The sequence below is a fragment of the Panicum virgatum genome, chromosome 9N (genome assembly GCF_016808335.1).
Source record: "Panicum virgatum strain AP13 chromosome 9N, P.virgatum_v5, whole genome shotgun sequence".
Lineage (NCBI taxonomy): Eukaryota > Viridiplantae > Streptophyta > Magnoliopsida > Poales > Poaceae > Panicum > Panicum virgatum.
In genome coordinates, this window is record NC_053153.1 from 11,112,530 (window position 1) to 11,128,532 (window position 16,003).

A 16,003-nucleotide genomic window follows, 5' to 3' on the forward strand; every position below is an offset into this window, starting at 1 on the left:
GTCTCGAGGTAGGAGTCGTTAGGAGACGACGCGATGAGGCTACGGATCGACAGGAGGTGATGTCCTGGCAGATCCTCGTACGCGGCGAAGTTGGTGCTGGACAAAGAAGCGAAGGACGCAGCGTTGCGCATCCCGATGGGGAAGGGTGACGCCGCAGTCGCACCCCCCTAGGAGACACTAGGGCTGCAGTCGATGACGGTGCCGGCGTTGCTGATGCCGATGCACGAGATGATGATGCGGTGGCCCCGTCGGCCGCGACGCTGAGCTGCGACATGGCAACCTCAACCCACGTGGGGGAGCTGAGGCGTGCCGCCCGGCACCGCTGTGCGCGCGCGTGTCGCGAGTGCTGGCTCGAGCGCCTGTTGCGCCGGGCTGGTGAAGCCGGAATGTCCGGGTTGCGTCTGGGCGAGAGGAGCTCCATGAGGTAACCGTTGCCGGTTGCTCTGAACTCGAGACTCCCGAACCAGATCACGTACCCTGCTGGGAGCGGATCCGTGATGCCCATGGGGAATGGGTTGGATCTGCCCGCCATCCCTGGAGATCAAATGGGAACACAAGAAAAAATGTCATGCGACGCCCCTACCTGGCACGCCAACTGTCGGTGTCCTGAACCGGCGGTCCAGACCCCAACTAGTAATGATGCGTGTTTCCTCGTCCCATATGTTGATGCAAGAGGCAACACAGTAATGCACGGGTTTATCCTGGTTCCGGCCGCGGGGCCGTACGTCCAGCAAGGGGGTGTGCGAGGGCACTGTATTATCTTGCACCGGAGGTGCCCGTAGTAGGGGGTACAGGCGAGGCGAGAGAGGGAGGGAAGCTCCCAGGTCTCTGCTAGAGGAGAAGCTGATTGAGGCGGGTGCCAATATCGGGTGCCCAGTGGAGCTGAGCGTTGCGTTCTATCGAGTGGTCTGATTGCGCGATGTCAAAGACGTCCCCCTTGAAAGGAAGCCCGCCTCCTCCTTTTATAGTCATAAGGAGGGACGGTGTACAATGTACAGGGGATCGTGGAAGTCGTCGTCTTTCCCCCGAATCGCGGGGGTGCAGTGGTCGAACACTGTGGGAAGTACACTGTGGGGCATGGCGTCGGGCGTGGCAGTTGTCCTGGGTATCGTCCTTGGTCTTGCGGAGATCGCGCCGGCGCCCTGCCAGCCCCAGCAGGCGGCGTGGTCGTCGCTGTTGGGTGTACAGTCTTCCAAACGTGGCGGGGTGGCGTTCCGTGGGCCCCGCAGGCCAGGGTCTTGCATATATATATGAGCGCCAGTGGTAACGGAGCACGTGGCGATCCCGGACCCCCCCTGGGCGGAGTGCTGGCGTGTGCACTAAGGAGGTCCGGGAGTCACATGGGGATCCCGGACCCCTCGAGGGGGGAGGTCCGGGCCTCCGGCTGCTAGTGCTGAGCGTCCCTCCTTGAGGGGCACGTGGCGACACAGGACCCCTTCCCGAGCAGGGGCGGGTCCGGGGCCATACGTGTGGTGAGGTGGAGTCCAGACAGCCGGAGTTGGCAGAATAGTAACGGGAGCTGTGCCGAGCCCATCTCGTCCCGCGTCGCAGGTTCCCACAGTGCCGCCACAGCGTCCGGGATGGCGGAGCAGTGACCGGAGTTGGCGGACGGGACTCCGGTCACAGCCACTGTGGGGAATGGCGGCCTGACGCCGTCTGTCCTGGGCTTTGTGGAGGAGTGGTTGGCATTTAATGTCTCCGTACGACGGGCGGGTGAGCGGCAGGGCCGTTTGTCCTTTGCGTCGAAGGGTGGCGTCGAGCGAGGCGGATATGATTCGCCCTGCTCGAGGGTAGGTTCGCTACCCTCGAGCGAGGCGGAGATGTTTGCCCGCTCGAGGGTGGGTTCGCTACCCTCGAGCGAGGCAGAGACACGGGGCGCGGTCGAGGGTCTCGATAGGAGCCCTCGAGCGAGACGGAGATCACCCCGCGAGTCCAAGGAGGGTTCGGGTGGGCCGCATGCTGGGCTTCTTTGAATTTTTTCCTTTCTTCCAGATTGGAAGGAGGCCGTGGGCCTTCGTGGCCTCAGTCGCCTAACATGTGTTTGCGTTTTTAGGGTGACTTTAGTACTCTGATTAGGATGTCCCTAATCGTGCCACCCGACACTTCTTTCGTGCTCGGAACTGTCTTTTTTGCAGAAATGTCTTTTGGGATCCAATTTGTGCCCAGATATGCATGTCTTGCAGAAATGTCTTTTGTCAGTTAAAGCATCATGTCTTGCCAGCAGTACAGGGTGGCAAATTTGATATTTAACTGCTGGTGGTTTTGTGATGTATATGATGCTGGTGGTTTTGTTACTTGCAGTTTCGAACCGAGGATAGGTGTAGGCACTTGTCCTAGTTTTTTTTTTTTTTTGATAATGTATGATGCACGTGTCTGATTAGGAAGGACACAGTCGAGGTTGAGTTGCTGGGCCTTCAGATAAGACTGAGGTGATGGGCCTTGTGGAGACTATCAAAGAACAGGCTTGATCGGCCCGTAGGCGTGCATTGGCTGGCCCATGTTTTAATCAATTCGACTTCCATTTCAGTTATATCGTGTGACTGTAAGCAAGTTTTTTTTTAGTTCGCATGCATGCAAATATGATGCGCCATTTAATTTCCTTGGCAACACGTCTTCAGATGGGATGCTAGTGTTTGAGTGTTGCGCCCCGCCTCGGCTGGGAGATGCTGCAATTGCACGTGAGTCACGCTCTATTCTTTGCTGATTTATCTTGCTCTCTCTGTGGGGAGTGGCAATACAGGGGAGGAGGTCTCCTCATGTATGACTGGTCTTCATCACCTCAAGCCGGTCTGGTCTACATGATTGGGTTCCGCTGACTCCTGTGTCTGTGCGTCCGTTCTGAAGAAGGGAGCATTGGTGTCCGTCGCTTGTATGTTTCTGTTTCTTTAATGTTCAGGAAATACAATTCTTTCCACGTTCTGAATTCTATTTCCAATCCGGCATAAGCTTCACAATCCAGTCGGTACTGGAGGCAGGTGGTGATAGGCTTATGAAATTCTGGGTGTTTGGTGATGGTATTAGGAAATTCTGGAGGCTAGCCAGTACTCATGCTTGGCGTGATGATTTGCTAGGTTCCCTGTGGCATCCTTCTTTTAGTTTAGATATTAGCTGTCCTTTGTTTGAGCCTACACGTGCAGGCACCATCGTTGGAGGTAATCATGTTTCACGACATCTTTGCCCGGCTCCGTCCTTAAAACGGCCAAAGAATTCTGCGAGATGATGCAGATTCTTCTGCGATCATGCTTCCGTAATTCTTTAAGAAGCCGGGGTACGTGCGACCAAAGGAAAAGATAGCTTTAGAAAGTTCATTAACGTTGGAAGGCTGTAGCTTAAGCAAGTAAACACTTGTCACGCACACCTAGATGGATAGCCGAAAGGAAAAGCTGAGCTCATTCGGGGCGCCCGGGCACACACCACCTCACATCCGTTTCGTGCAAGTCTGACCCTCTCTAACCGGCTTTTCCTGTCCTATAAATAACTCACTAACTTATGCTGAAATATTTGCAATTTGGGTGTGTTTAGATCACTATGCCAAAAAAATTTGAAAGGGGATCTTATTAATTTGGTGTATTAAATAAAGTCTATTTATAAAACTTTTTTCACGGCTAGATTGTAAATCACGAGATAAATCTAATGAGCCTAATTAATCTATAATTAATTTATAATTAATAGATGATTATTGTAGCATTACTGTCACAAATTATGGATTAAATAGGCTCATTAGATTCATCTCACGATTTACTACCTATCCGTGCAAAAAAAATTATAAATAGATTTTATTTAATACTCCATGTATTTGTCTAAATATTCGATGTGATGTTTTTATGTATAAAATTTGTGATCTAAACCCATATTGTAAGATTTTCTTGTGTCTGGTACTGCCGCCTGTTTTGCTGAATAAATTCGGCCTCTTTTTCTCAGGGACATGGCACAAAAAGCTTTGAAATCAGGATGCGTGTACCTAGCACTAGAGTCCATGCCCCACTGCATTCCCCGCTGTTTTTGTTTGTGCCAACACGAGGCCGGTGTGCTTTCCGTTGCCCTTTCGGCCGCGTACGCCGCCGGCGCCGGCCCTCACCCCTGACCACCTCATTCAAATGTCAGGGGGGCCCTGAGCTGTCGCGTTGCATTATTGGAGAAATCCTCGCGATCCTTTTGAGACCCAACTGCCCGGCTCATGGGCACCTGAATTCGGCGCCTCTCTGGCTAGCGTCATCGTCAGGTCGATGCCAGTGTTTCAGTTGGTTTAGCATTTTGGATATTGATTTCCTGGTTGATCCGTGCTACACGTCGAGCCTGACGGCGACCAAGCAGACTAGCAGGGATAGCAGAGCACGTCGTGTTGACCAACAGTGGTTTTCGTTGGGTTTTGGAGTTTGTCTGAACTGAACATACCCTCGGAAGAGAGGAGTGTTGTATGTTCTTGATTGTTTTCAACTGCTGAAGAAACAATGCGTGATCCAGTGGCAACGGTTCGTGTCATGATTATACTAGAATCCAAGCTGAGTGGACGGCCCACATGAGCAATTACGTTCCTACTGATACGATCCGGAACGGCCGTGCAGGCGAGTGAAAAATGTTAATTGCGCTGCCGTGCTCAGAGGTCAGAGCATCTCTGTCTGTCTGTCTCCGCTCTTGCTCCCTCGGCAAATGGAGAATCTTTCGGCCTCCCGACAAATGGAGATGGGCACCCAAAATCATAAAGGCTGTGTTTTATTTCCAAAATTTCTCTATCTAAACTTCACTATTCACCTATTACATCAAATCTTTTATCTCATGTATGAAGTATTAAATATAGGTAAATAAAAAAAACTAATTGTATAGTTTTGATGTATACGACGCATAAAGGCTGTGTTTTATTTCCAAAATTTCTCTCTCCAAACTTCACTATTCACCTATTACATCAAATCTTTTATCTCATGTATGGAGTATTAAATATAGGTAAATAAAAAAAACTAATTGTATAATTTTGATGTATACGACGAGACGAATTTTTGAGCCTAGTTAGGTCATGATAGACAACAATTATCACATTTTATGAAGCTTCCGCTCCGACTCCTGCTCGCGCCTGTAGCTTCGGAGTCGCAGCTCCACCAAACAAGCAGGGGCGGTGGAACGGCTTCTGCTGTCGTAGTAGAGGAGCCGGAGCCGTTTCTGCCATACATGCAGGAGCCGAGGAACCCTGTTCCCCGCGAGCGGCTCCGGGTCAGCTCTGCACACAAAAGCGGCGTGCGAGAAGCCCCGCCAAACGCGCTGGTGCCCAGTACCATCCCTCTTAGAAATTAGAAAAACATTCGTCGTGATTGAGAAGCTAATTCCGTCCTATCCCATGCAACCCAACACCATCATCTCCTGTTGCTGAACCTGAAGCCTGCAGTTTGAGAACGCCGATGCGCAGGGTTACGAACGGAACAGATCGGGCTGGCGACTTTGGCTGGGTCAAACCCGCCAGGGCCGGGCCTCCATCCACCAGTAGTGCCGCCAGAACGTGAGGCGGAGGCGGCGGGGGCACCGCCACGCACGACCTGAGAGACCAACGGGCAACGGCCCCGTATGAATGTCTCCGATCCAGTCGTCTTCCGGGGGACACCAAATAAACAAGTGCCGGTCCACATCCCCGTGCCGAATTCCTCTCCGATGCCTTTCTTCTTCTCCCCTCCGATGCCGTGGTGGCGTCGCGGATTCGGAAAAACAAGAAGAAGAAGAGCAAAAGGAAGCAGATCGAGCCCGTCGGTCCAAACCGCATCGCGACGCCGACCAACCAGGCCTCGCCGGCTCGCCGTCCGGTTGACGCCACGCCGGTCCCCCGGAAAACGATCGGGGAGTCGAGATCAGCCGCTACCCCACCGCAGAAACCCAAACCCAAGGACCGAAACGAGCAAACGAGCTGTGATCCTGCTACTTTTTTGTTTTTTGAACGACACTGCGTGCTGCTAGCTACCACTACCATTACCCATGTTTATCGGTCGTGTAATACTTTGGCTCATGATTTAGCTGGTTTTGGTCGTGATCGAAACCGGATCATCCTGTCGTAGTATGGATGTATCCCCTTCCAAGCTTTGTCCTGGCCGTGATTTCACGGCTAGTTAAATAAAGTAGCGAGCGCTTACTGTAAAAAAAAAACTACTAGCGCACTTACTCGCAGTTCTGCTGACGGAGCCATAGTACGTCATCGCTGCTTGCTGCTGCCACCGCGTAATCTCGGAAGAACTCACCACTGACCTTTGAGAAAAGGAGCCTTAATTACATCCTCACCAGTGATGACGCCCACGGAGGCCTACGGCAGGCGAAGCTACCGCCGGTCTGGTCACTCCAACGGAAACGGCGGCAGCGGGTACTACGGCGTCGTCCCAACGTTCAAATCTCGTTTGGAGCTGCTTAATCACGGTCATTAGGGCCCCACTAATGCGAATTACTCCTTTTTTTCTTTTCTTTTTTTCGTTCTCGCGACGATATTTCTCGGCTTCCAAGTCGCGCCTCCCCTCTCTATTTCCATTTGCTTTCCACCAAACGGGCCCTTTCCCCCTCCCCATCATCTCCCTCCCCTCCTCCCCTTCGGCCCTTTCCTTCCCACTCTGTTCTTGTTAATTGCGCTCGTCATCCCGTCAGTATCATTAGTCCCGCCAACCTCCTCCTCCTCTTCTTACCTGTAAAGATTTTGTCTGTTCGTCCTTGGGATTTCTGATCCCGTTCGCAGTCCTGATTTTATTTTGCGTGTGAAAATCTCGCCTTTGTGGCAATCTGCAGTAGTAGTGGGAAGGGAGGAGTTTGTGTAGAGTGTTCTTTCCCTCTCTTTTTTTCGATCCGAAGCGGAGTTCTTGTAGTGGTTGCTTGCCACTAAAGAATCGCGCTTGGATTGCGTTCTCCGGCTCCGCTCCGCTCCAATTCAATTTGTGTCGCCGGAGGCGGGATTCGGGCGAAAGGCACTGTTTTGTGCTTTCTTGGATTCCACGGCAAAGCCCGGCTGCGAGGTCGGCGTCCCTCTCCGTCGCGTTCCGCCGGTTGCCACGGGCCGGGCTCCGGGGATGGTGTCGCAGGCACCCATGGCCGGCGCCAACCTCACGGCGGCGCTGTGCAAGAAGAGCAACCGCGTCGCGCGGGTGCTCGCGTACGCGCTGCTGGAGTGGATCCTCATCGCGCTTCTCCTCGCCAACGGCGTCTTCTCCTACCTCATCTCCAGGTTCGCCGCCTTCTTCGGCCTCGCACCGCCGTGCGCGCTCTGCTCCCGCCTCGGCGTCGACAGCCTCTTCGAGCGCCACCCACACCGTGGCGTCGGAGGAGCCGGGGCCCGCGCCGAGGCCCTGCGACGCGTGCTGTGCGACGCGCACGCCGCCGAGCTGTCGCGCCTCGGCTACTGCAGCGCGCACCGCCGGCTCGCGGACGCCGGGGACATGTGCGAGGATTGCGCCGCGGCGGCAGCGCCCGGGAAGGCGCTGCTGTCGTGGATGGGCCGGAGCGAGCTCGGCGAGCGGGACCTCGCGTGCGCCTGCTGCGGCGTCGCGCTCGAGAGCGGCTTCTACTCGCCGCCGTTCTTGCTCCCAACGCCGGCGGCGCGTGGCTCAGATTGTGGCCACAAGGAAGAGGAAGAGACAGCGATGCCAAATGGAGACGTGGTCTTTGTGTCCGAGGAAGGCCCTGTGATCGAGCTCTTCGATGAGAAACCGTTGCTGGGGGATGACTCGATCAATGTATTGGCTCAGGGTGCTGAGATTGTTGCCAATTTTGAGCGTCTGGTGCCTCTTGAATCCATTGACTCATTGGCTGTCGACATGGCTTCAGTGTCATCCCAATATTGTGGTGAGAGGAAGGAAGCGGTTGATCATGTAAGGCAGAACGATGCGGTCACGGAGAACAAGGCTAATGCCAATGAGGAGAAAATTGTGTTGACATCTGATGATGACAAGGGGGATGGTGTGGTTGATCGGCTGATTGATGAACAGATTGCTGATGTAGCCCTCGTGTCAGCTTGTATGGAAGGTACATTTGATGATGGGATAAATGCAGGCGAAACCATTGAGGGCTTTGGTGATCACCAGTGTAAGTCACTCCCTCTCTGATAAATAACCTTTTTGGCAAGTCATTATCTTTTGGCATTCCAGTTTAACAATGATGTGTCTATGGGTGTGAATATCACCAGCTTTTGCAATTACTTCACTGCATATGTATTTATTGTGCTTGTGTTCATTGCCGCATTTATGTTTATTCTGCTAGCCACCTAAGTAATTAATTAGAATGTAGTTTTCTGCTCGGGTGTTTATTGAGCTTTGTTACTGTACTCCTTTAGTTATATTAGATTTTGCATAGTACTGGTATACCCACTGCACTTTTGCTGTCATATTTGATCTGGTGAATCTATAGTAGAACTGGAGAAAAAAGAAGTACTATAAGAAAGTTAAAAGGATGAAATGGACCTCTTAACAAAATAGAAGGCAGCACATGTCACTTACTGTCCTTGAAGTTGTTCGGTGCTGATGTTTTTTCCTTTTTCAAGTTACTAAGCCATCTGCCTTGTTTTCAAAATATGAAATGCAGCTCCTGAGGATGACAGTGGATTGAAAGATAAGGATATGAAAATATCAATTGAGGATGAGATATCTGAAGATGATCAAGTTGAACAGGTTATTCCACAGCAGAAATTGTACACCATGCCAAGAAATCCCAGTGACCATGAATTTGTTGAGAAGTTAGACACAAGTGTTGAGGTGGAGCATTTTCAACAGGCTGAGTTGAAGCAAAAACTGAACTTGATGCCAATGGAAGCTTGTGTGCGTGTCTCGGCAACTCAGCCTGAGGAGACGGTTCAACAAGCAGAGGTGAATCAGGAGTTGGCTTCAATACCAATATATCCCAGGGAGCATTCTGGTGAAGAACTTGAAGGAGAGAAAACTGTACAGGCTGTGCTGGAACAAGAGTGGGACTCTGAGCCAGTTGATTCTAGGGAACATACTTTCATGACTTCATATGCTCATACTGATGATGAGCAGGCTGAGAGGAAGCAGAAAGTCACTTCTGTGAAGGAAGATGTACTGGACTATGCAGCAGACACTTTTAATGATGACACAAACACATGGAAAGGTAAGATGCTGAGATCTTAAGAATTCTTTTGTTTATTCCCACCAGTTTAATGCATTATGGTTATTTCTATTATGATTGTGTAAATTTTTAAATTTTTTCTTACATATTGAACAGGAGATATTGAAGAAGATCCAACTGAAGCTACTCTAACAAGCATACATCAAATATCTTATGAACCTTTGACAATCTTGGATAAGTTCGCTCACGATCATAGTGTCATAGAAGAAGAGAGAGAGCCTGAGACACCAACTCATATTGAAGGTATATGTGATTCGCAAGAATTGCTGGATTATAAAGCAGCTGTTTCTGATGGTAAATCCATTGCAAGTGTTGCTACTATCTCTACTGATCTGGAAAGCACTGAATTTGTGAGCGTTGATCAACTAAGATCTGCTTTGGCATCTGCACGCAAGTCATTGAACAGCCTATATGCTGAACTCGAAAATGAGAGGAATGCTGCTGCTATAGCTGCTGATGAAACCATGGCAATGATAAACCGCTTGCAAGAACAGAAAGCTGCGATGCAGATGGAGGCGATCCAGTACCAGCGTCTTATGGAGGAACAGTCGGAGTATGATCAAGAAGCATTGCAGAGACTGAATGAACTAGTTGTGAGGAGAGAGAAGGAGAAGCAAGATCTGGAGAGAGAACTCGAGATGTATCGTCACAAGGTTCATCTCTATGAGGCAAAGGCAAGGAAAATGTCCAGACACAAGGCCGATGACCAGAATGGGTCATCGTCAGCTTCGTCAAGTGCTGAGGACAGTGATGACCTTTCGCAAAGTTTCTATGAAGGGGATGAATCTGCCCATGGTCTCAACGGAAGCAATGGGAGTAGCCCTACAGATGTTGTCCTGCACGAAACTGCCAGACATCTAGTTACCCTTGATGGCTCACTAGCTGATTTTGAGGAAGAGAGACTCTCCATACTAGAACAACTTAAAGTGCTAGAGGATAAACTTTTTGACCTCGATGATGAAGATTCTGATAACATGAAGATGGACAAGCATTTCTCAGAAGAAAACCATTTCAGCGGTGCCTCAAATGGTTTCTCTGATGATGATAGCTGCTTTAAACTTCATGACAAAAGAAAAAGCGTAACCTATAAAGGAAAGAAGCTCCTGCCACTGTTTGATGATGCTACTGTGGAAGCTAGAGACATCCTTCCAAATAAGCAAGTTGATGATGCAGATCAGTTGACAGAAGTCACATTGGATCTTGCTACAGAGCAAGATAAACTTGCAATCGCCAATGAAATTGATCAAGTCCATGAAAGGCTGCATGCTCTTGAAGCAGATAGGGAATATATAAAACAGTGTGTGAGGTCTTTGAAAAAGGGAGGCAAAGGGTTCGATCTTCTTCAGGAGATCTTACAGCATCTTCGAGACCTGAGAAGGATTGAGCAGCGTGCAAGGAACTCTGGAGAGCTTTCACCTCACTATTTACATCTTTACACAGATTAAAGGTAACATGCTATACTTAGTGTTGAATATTGATGGTCATCTGAATTTTCTTTTCAACATGGAGATGGTGATACAATCATTGATCTTTAGATTCTAAGAAAATTAGTTCATCGTTATTCCATTCCAGCATTCCTTACATGATGAATAAACAAAATTCTACTTTCTTAAAGTAGCTAGGCACCCCTCATGTCTTTTTGCGCAGTATTAAATTTTGCGCCAAACTTTTGTGCCTAACAATACCACATTCTATCCTGATTTGATTCTACCAGAACCTTAATTCTTGCTTGCTGGTTCCAGATCAGCTGCAGGCCCTGGTGCTCATGTCTGACCAATATAGCTCGAAAACGGAAAACATACAACAATGATAAGAAAAAAAAAGGATTGCCGACTAGCTAGTATTGCTGCTCACAGTCGGTTCATTCCTGGAGAGAAAGGAGCTCCTCCAGGAGATGCCATCACAGTCGGTTTGGCGACGCCATCCAGAAGGCAGATCATGGAGCAATTCTGCCTTCCAAGGTCCAGGGTTTTTGTGGACCACTTTGCACGTTCCCGCTTTGTTTTTGTCGGTTTATTAGTTATCCCCGGGTGGCTTCCAAGCTTTTGCCCAAGGGCAATAGGTTGGTTGGTGAGCTGCCCGGGGGCCCATGGGGTGTGTTTGTGGGTTGTGGCGGCAATCATGGCCTTGTGCAAGCTTTGGAATTCATTAGCCGAAAACATGCCGCTGCCAGCTTTGTTGCCAGGTATAGAGTGAGTATAAAAGAGGTAGTCCCGGCGGGCTTCACTAGTTTTTGTTTTTTTTCTTTTCCTGTAAATCTTCTAGCTGTATGTAATGCGCTTTCGGCTTTTGGAATGGTGAGGTGTTGGGTGTGTGTGTGTGGAGAGCATGATTGCTGTTTGATGGGAGAGCATCGCTGTGCCGGCCCTTTCCTTTTTCTTCTTTTCTTTTCTTCTCTTTTATTGTGGACATGCTACAAAACTAGTAGAGTCCTTTTGATGCAAGTGCTGCTTAGTTATTAAGCCCTGAAAGCAACCTGCGTCATACACTGATGCATGATTGGTTTAGCTGTCAAGGATCGTAAGGTGACCACTTGATCGCTGGCCAGAACGCCGATGCAGCTCACCAAACAGTCTGTTGGGTGTGGGGTGGACCTGCCCTACCATGTTCCGGTGCTGCTCGCCGATGCATGACATTGTTGGCCCTGTCCTTTGCAATACCTTCTCTGCTCCGGTACTGGTACTACTAGGTTGTCAGCTGTCAGCAACAGCTTCCCCGTCGATCGATCGATCTCCTAGCTTTGGCTGGTCCGGGCAGTGCGGGAGCGAATCTGTCTGTCCGTAGCCGTGCAGCTTTGGCTGGGGGCGAGGTGAGGGAGGAGCCGAGGTGTGTTGGATTGGATGATTGCCGAGGCCGGAGGTCGTCGTGGCCTGCGATATGGCTGTCAATTGGTGATCTTAGGTACTTTAATTCTTTAATTTTTTAGTTTAAAATTTTATCTATTTTTCAAAATCAGATTTTATTTCAAAAAATTAGTATAAAATTTTAAATTAAAAAGAGTTGAATGTGCACCTAAAAATCATCAATTAACACCCCTAGACTGCGAGATGCGTCGCATCCAGTGAAATGATTAAGTGAATTGAGGCTGTGATTCTGTGAAGGCACAAGGGTGGTGCTTGCTTTATTTCTAAGCATGGATCGGGCAGAGGGGGTGACAGGTCGCCGGTGATTGTTCCTGCCTCCTGCTAGAGGGTTGTAGATGCATGTGGTGTGTGGGAAGGCAAGTAACACCTGCGGTTAAACAGAGCTCCGTGCTTACTCGTCAGTTTCAGAGGAGATCATGGGATTGTCCTTGGAGTTGGTAGATTGGTATACTGGTTTTCCTAAGAAACTGGCTGCTAGATATATGGTTAACTTTCTTTGCAATCTCGACCCAAACCTTATCTCTGCTTCTCTTTCTCTCAGACTTGTCAGCTGTTTATAGAGGAATTTGACCCAGTGACACGATCTAGCATCATACTCCCTCCGTTGGCTGCTGTGGCGACAACGGGATAGACCCGCCGACAAAATCAGGCCCATATCTTCTTTTTCTTTTGGAAGGAATCGGGCCCATATCTTCTAGTACACCGAGTTTTTTTTATTTTTTTATTTTTTCAAAATCGTTTTTACAGAAATATATTTTCGGTTTCACAATTTACAGGTTCTTGCTTGGGAAAAAAAATGCTATGTTGTTGTTGTTGTCACAATTTACAGGTTTATACCCTTACTGCACGGCAAGGGGGTGGCAGGGGGCCTACCGCCCAGCAGGGGGGGCGGCAGGCTCCCCCCAATATAAAAGCCGAGGTCCCCCCACACCTGCATTTGCAGCAAACAACATCCATAGAGGGAAAAAGGAGAGACGTGGGGTGAGGGAGGGAGTTTGCAACAGCGAAGCCCTGCCGGATTCTGCACTTGTGATATGCAGGTAAGTTACGTATGAATCCATTAATATTGTAAAGTAATTTAATTTAATTAATGCTATAGTATTAAAATTTCAATTCAGTATTAAAAATTAAGTTATTACAAACTTATTTCTAAATGAATTATAAATTAAAATAGAATTAAGTTTTGGATAGTGAAATATAGTATTAAATTTGTTTCTAAATATTGCAGCATAAGGCAATGGCTGCCACCAATTTTGGAGGATTTCATGGACCGAAGAAAAATCTAGTATAATACTTGAGATCATGGACACATCTTATAATCAGTAAGAAGTTGGATGTATTAGCGGATGGTACGATAGAGATGGTGTTGTCAAAATTAGTTCAGTTTAAAAATTTACATTGTTTCGAGGTATTATAACGCAAGATGTAAAGGAACACCTGCTAGAACGTCGGAAGATATACATGAGGGTGTGTGAACTAGCGAATCATCCTAATGTTATTGGATTTCTTACAAGTACTTGTAAGATATGGATGCGGTCAGATGTGTATGAGATGCACATTAAGGTAACTCTTATTCAGTTCTAATCCCATCCGTTATTTGTAATTCATATTTACGAAATAGTAAATTTATTGTGTAATTATATGCTAGGATTACCCCGAGGACACGGAGTTGATTAACAAATCGATACCAAATTTTCGTAAATTGGTATGTATCTTCGGTGGAGTTATGCCGCAAACTAGACGAAGGAGGTGGAAAAGATCTTCCGGTGATAGTTCTTGGCCTCCGCAAGAACAGATGACCGGAGATTCGTCAAGTCATGCTGCACCACCTCAAGCACCAACTTGTGTTAACTGGGATGACGATATGGATGACTTCATGCCCCTAAATCATGGCCTCCAACACATAATGTTCCCCCCCTGTACACGAACCTAGAACCAGGAAAAGAGAGAAAGGGAAAGGCAAGAGTTTCGTCAAGTAATGCTGCATCACCTCAAGCACCAACTTGTGTTAACTGGGATGACGATATGGATGACTTCATGCCCCCAAAACCATGGCCTCCAACACATGATGTTTGTCCCCCTATACATGAATCTACAACCAGAAAAGAGAGAAAGGGAAAGTCGAGAGGTTCGTCAAGTCATGCTACACCACCTGCAGCACCACCATCTGTCAACTGGGATGATGACTTAGATAATTTCATGACATGATCTATAACATATGATGTTCATCGGTTTTAGATTGTGATGTAAATTGTGACGGGACGGCAGACCTCATGTACCTTTAATTGCAATACTTTATGTTTGCTATGTTTGATTGCAATGATTATATTTATTTATGAATCTTGAACCTCATGTGGATCTATGATACAATACCACATAAGATACAATGAACAAAATATAAATAGAACGTTAAACAAAATACCACATAACATATTACATTGAAGGTTTCATTCGTTACAACTAAATTCGAGAGAAATACGCACTGCCAACTAATTAAACAAGACATCTAGACATAGTATATACATGTATATAATTAGTTTCGTACACACAAATACATTGCAAGCTGTTACGTGTACAACTAGATGCGGCGAATTCTTGTAGGTGGAGCCGATCCATCCGTCGGATTCCCGGAAGGTCCAGCCTCGGCAGCAGTAGTGGGTACTGAAAGCTGTGGGCAATTCTTGTAAGTGTGACCGTCTGCTCCACACAAGTTGCAACGTTTTTCTTCTTTCCAACCTCGGACTCGTCCATTCCGTTCTGCATACGACGTGTCTGCCGTCGGCCTATGCCCCTCTTCATAGCTGGATCTGGGATGAGCATTGGATGTGAATTTTTTTGAATGAATGGTCCTAGAATATCGATGCCGTATATCTCATGACACCAAGTCTGTGCAGCGGCTTCCTTTGTGAAATAGTGAGAAACATACGACGCAGCATCTAACCCAGATACAGAACAAGCCGCGATGACATGGGAGCATGGTAAGTGATGCACCTTTGGCTTCTGGCATCTGCAGAACACCCTCCCGTCAATGGTTATGAAAACTTCTTGAACTACCCTTTGTCTGCGGACACCCTGTCCGGTCTTGTCCCTGCATGATACCTCAAACCTTTGCTCTTTTGTGCCCATCGATATAACTGAGTGAAATCGAGTCTTTTCCATCTTTTTTTCCATGTACTCATGACCCTTCCGCCAAAACACACTCCTGGATCATGAAGTAAGGAAGCGGCGGATGCGTATCGCTCCATAAAATACCTAACACATTCATACATGATGAACTCAACAATGCCAACAAGAGGAAATCCACGAACACGACGCATTACCATATTGTAACACTCAGCATGGTTGGTCGTCTCGATCGTAACGCCTCCCATCTGTGTCATACATAAGTGACCACTTCTCTTTAGGTGCCATCAATCACTGTGTAAATGGTTTGGCACCTCGAACTAATAAATCTGTAGAACGTCTCCTGTTGGATGATGAGCCTGACTCTTAAGCAATTCGGCGCTCATGTCATCAATTATACCCCACAAAGCATCGAACTTCCTCTGCTGATTCTGAGTGCACAATCGCTGAACAAATTCATTAGATCCTTATTCTTGAACCGCTCATAAAAGTTAGCAGCCATATGCCTCACACACCACCTACTGACAACATCTGACCATATATGAGGTGAAAATGGACTATCTTTTTGGAGTTGCCTTATAGCTGCAAGTAGACATGCATGCCTATCACTGATAAAGGCAAACATTAGGCCTTCCAGCAACAACGTGATTCTTCAGACGTTCAAGAAACCAGTACCAGCTTTCTGTGTTCTCATTCTCAACAAAGGCAAAGACGATGGGAACTATCTGCTTGTTGCAATCAATTCCGATCGCCGTCAATATGTTCCCTTAATTTCCTGTCAAAAAAGTGCCGTCAATCACACCCAGAATAAGGGAGTAAATGAAGGCCCTCACACATGCACCACAATGCAGAAGAAAGCTCGCAGCAAAATGCTTGGCTCCCCTGACAAGCTCGGTACACTGTATGTATCAAAAACTTCCAGG

General features: G+C 48.0%; 1 protein-coding gene across 1 annotated transcript; it reads left to right on the plus strand.

Moving 5' to 3' along the window:
- The first annotated feature begins 6,487 nt into the window (after positions 1–6,487).
- On the plus strand, positions 6,488–11,474 carry LOC120688051 (myosin-binding protein 2-like). Its single transcript, XM_039970180.1, has 4 exons — positions 6,488–8,037; positions 8,533–9,075; positions 9,190–10,540; positions 10,836–11,474. Exons 1-3 carry the CDS (start codon positions 7,026–7,028, stop codon positions 10,536–10,538), a joined length of 2,904 nt encoding a protein of 967 aa, XP_039826114.1. The 5' UTR covers positions 6,488–7,025; the 3' UTR covers positions 10,539–10,540; positions 10,836–11,474.
- Positions 11,475–16,003: the final 4,529 nt, after the last annotated feature.

What these genes read in the sequence shown, in the direction of transcription:
- LOC120688051 (XM_039970180.1), top strand. Translation starts at nt 7,026, where the DNA reads ATGGTGTCGCAGGCACCCATGGCCGGCGCCAACCTCACGGCGGCGCTG. An exon ending in GGGCTTTGGTGATCACCAGT is followed by an intron (nt 8,038 to 8,532) that starts GTAAGTCACTCC and finishes TATGAAATGCAG; the next exon opens with CTCCTGAGGATGACAGTGGA. An exon ending in TGACACAAACACATGGAAAG is followed by an intron (nt 9,076 to 9,189) that starts GTAAGATGCTGA and finishes CATATTGAACAG; the next exon opens with GAGATATTGAAGAAGATCCA.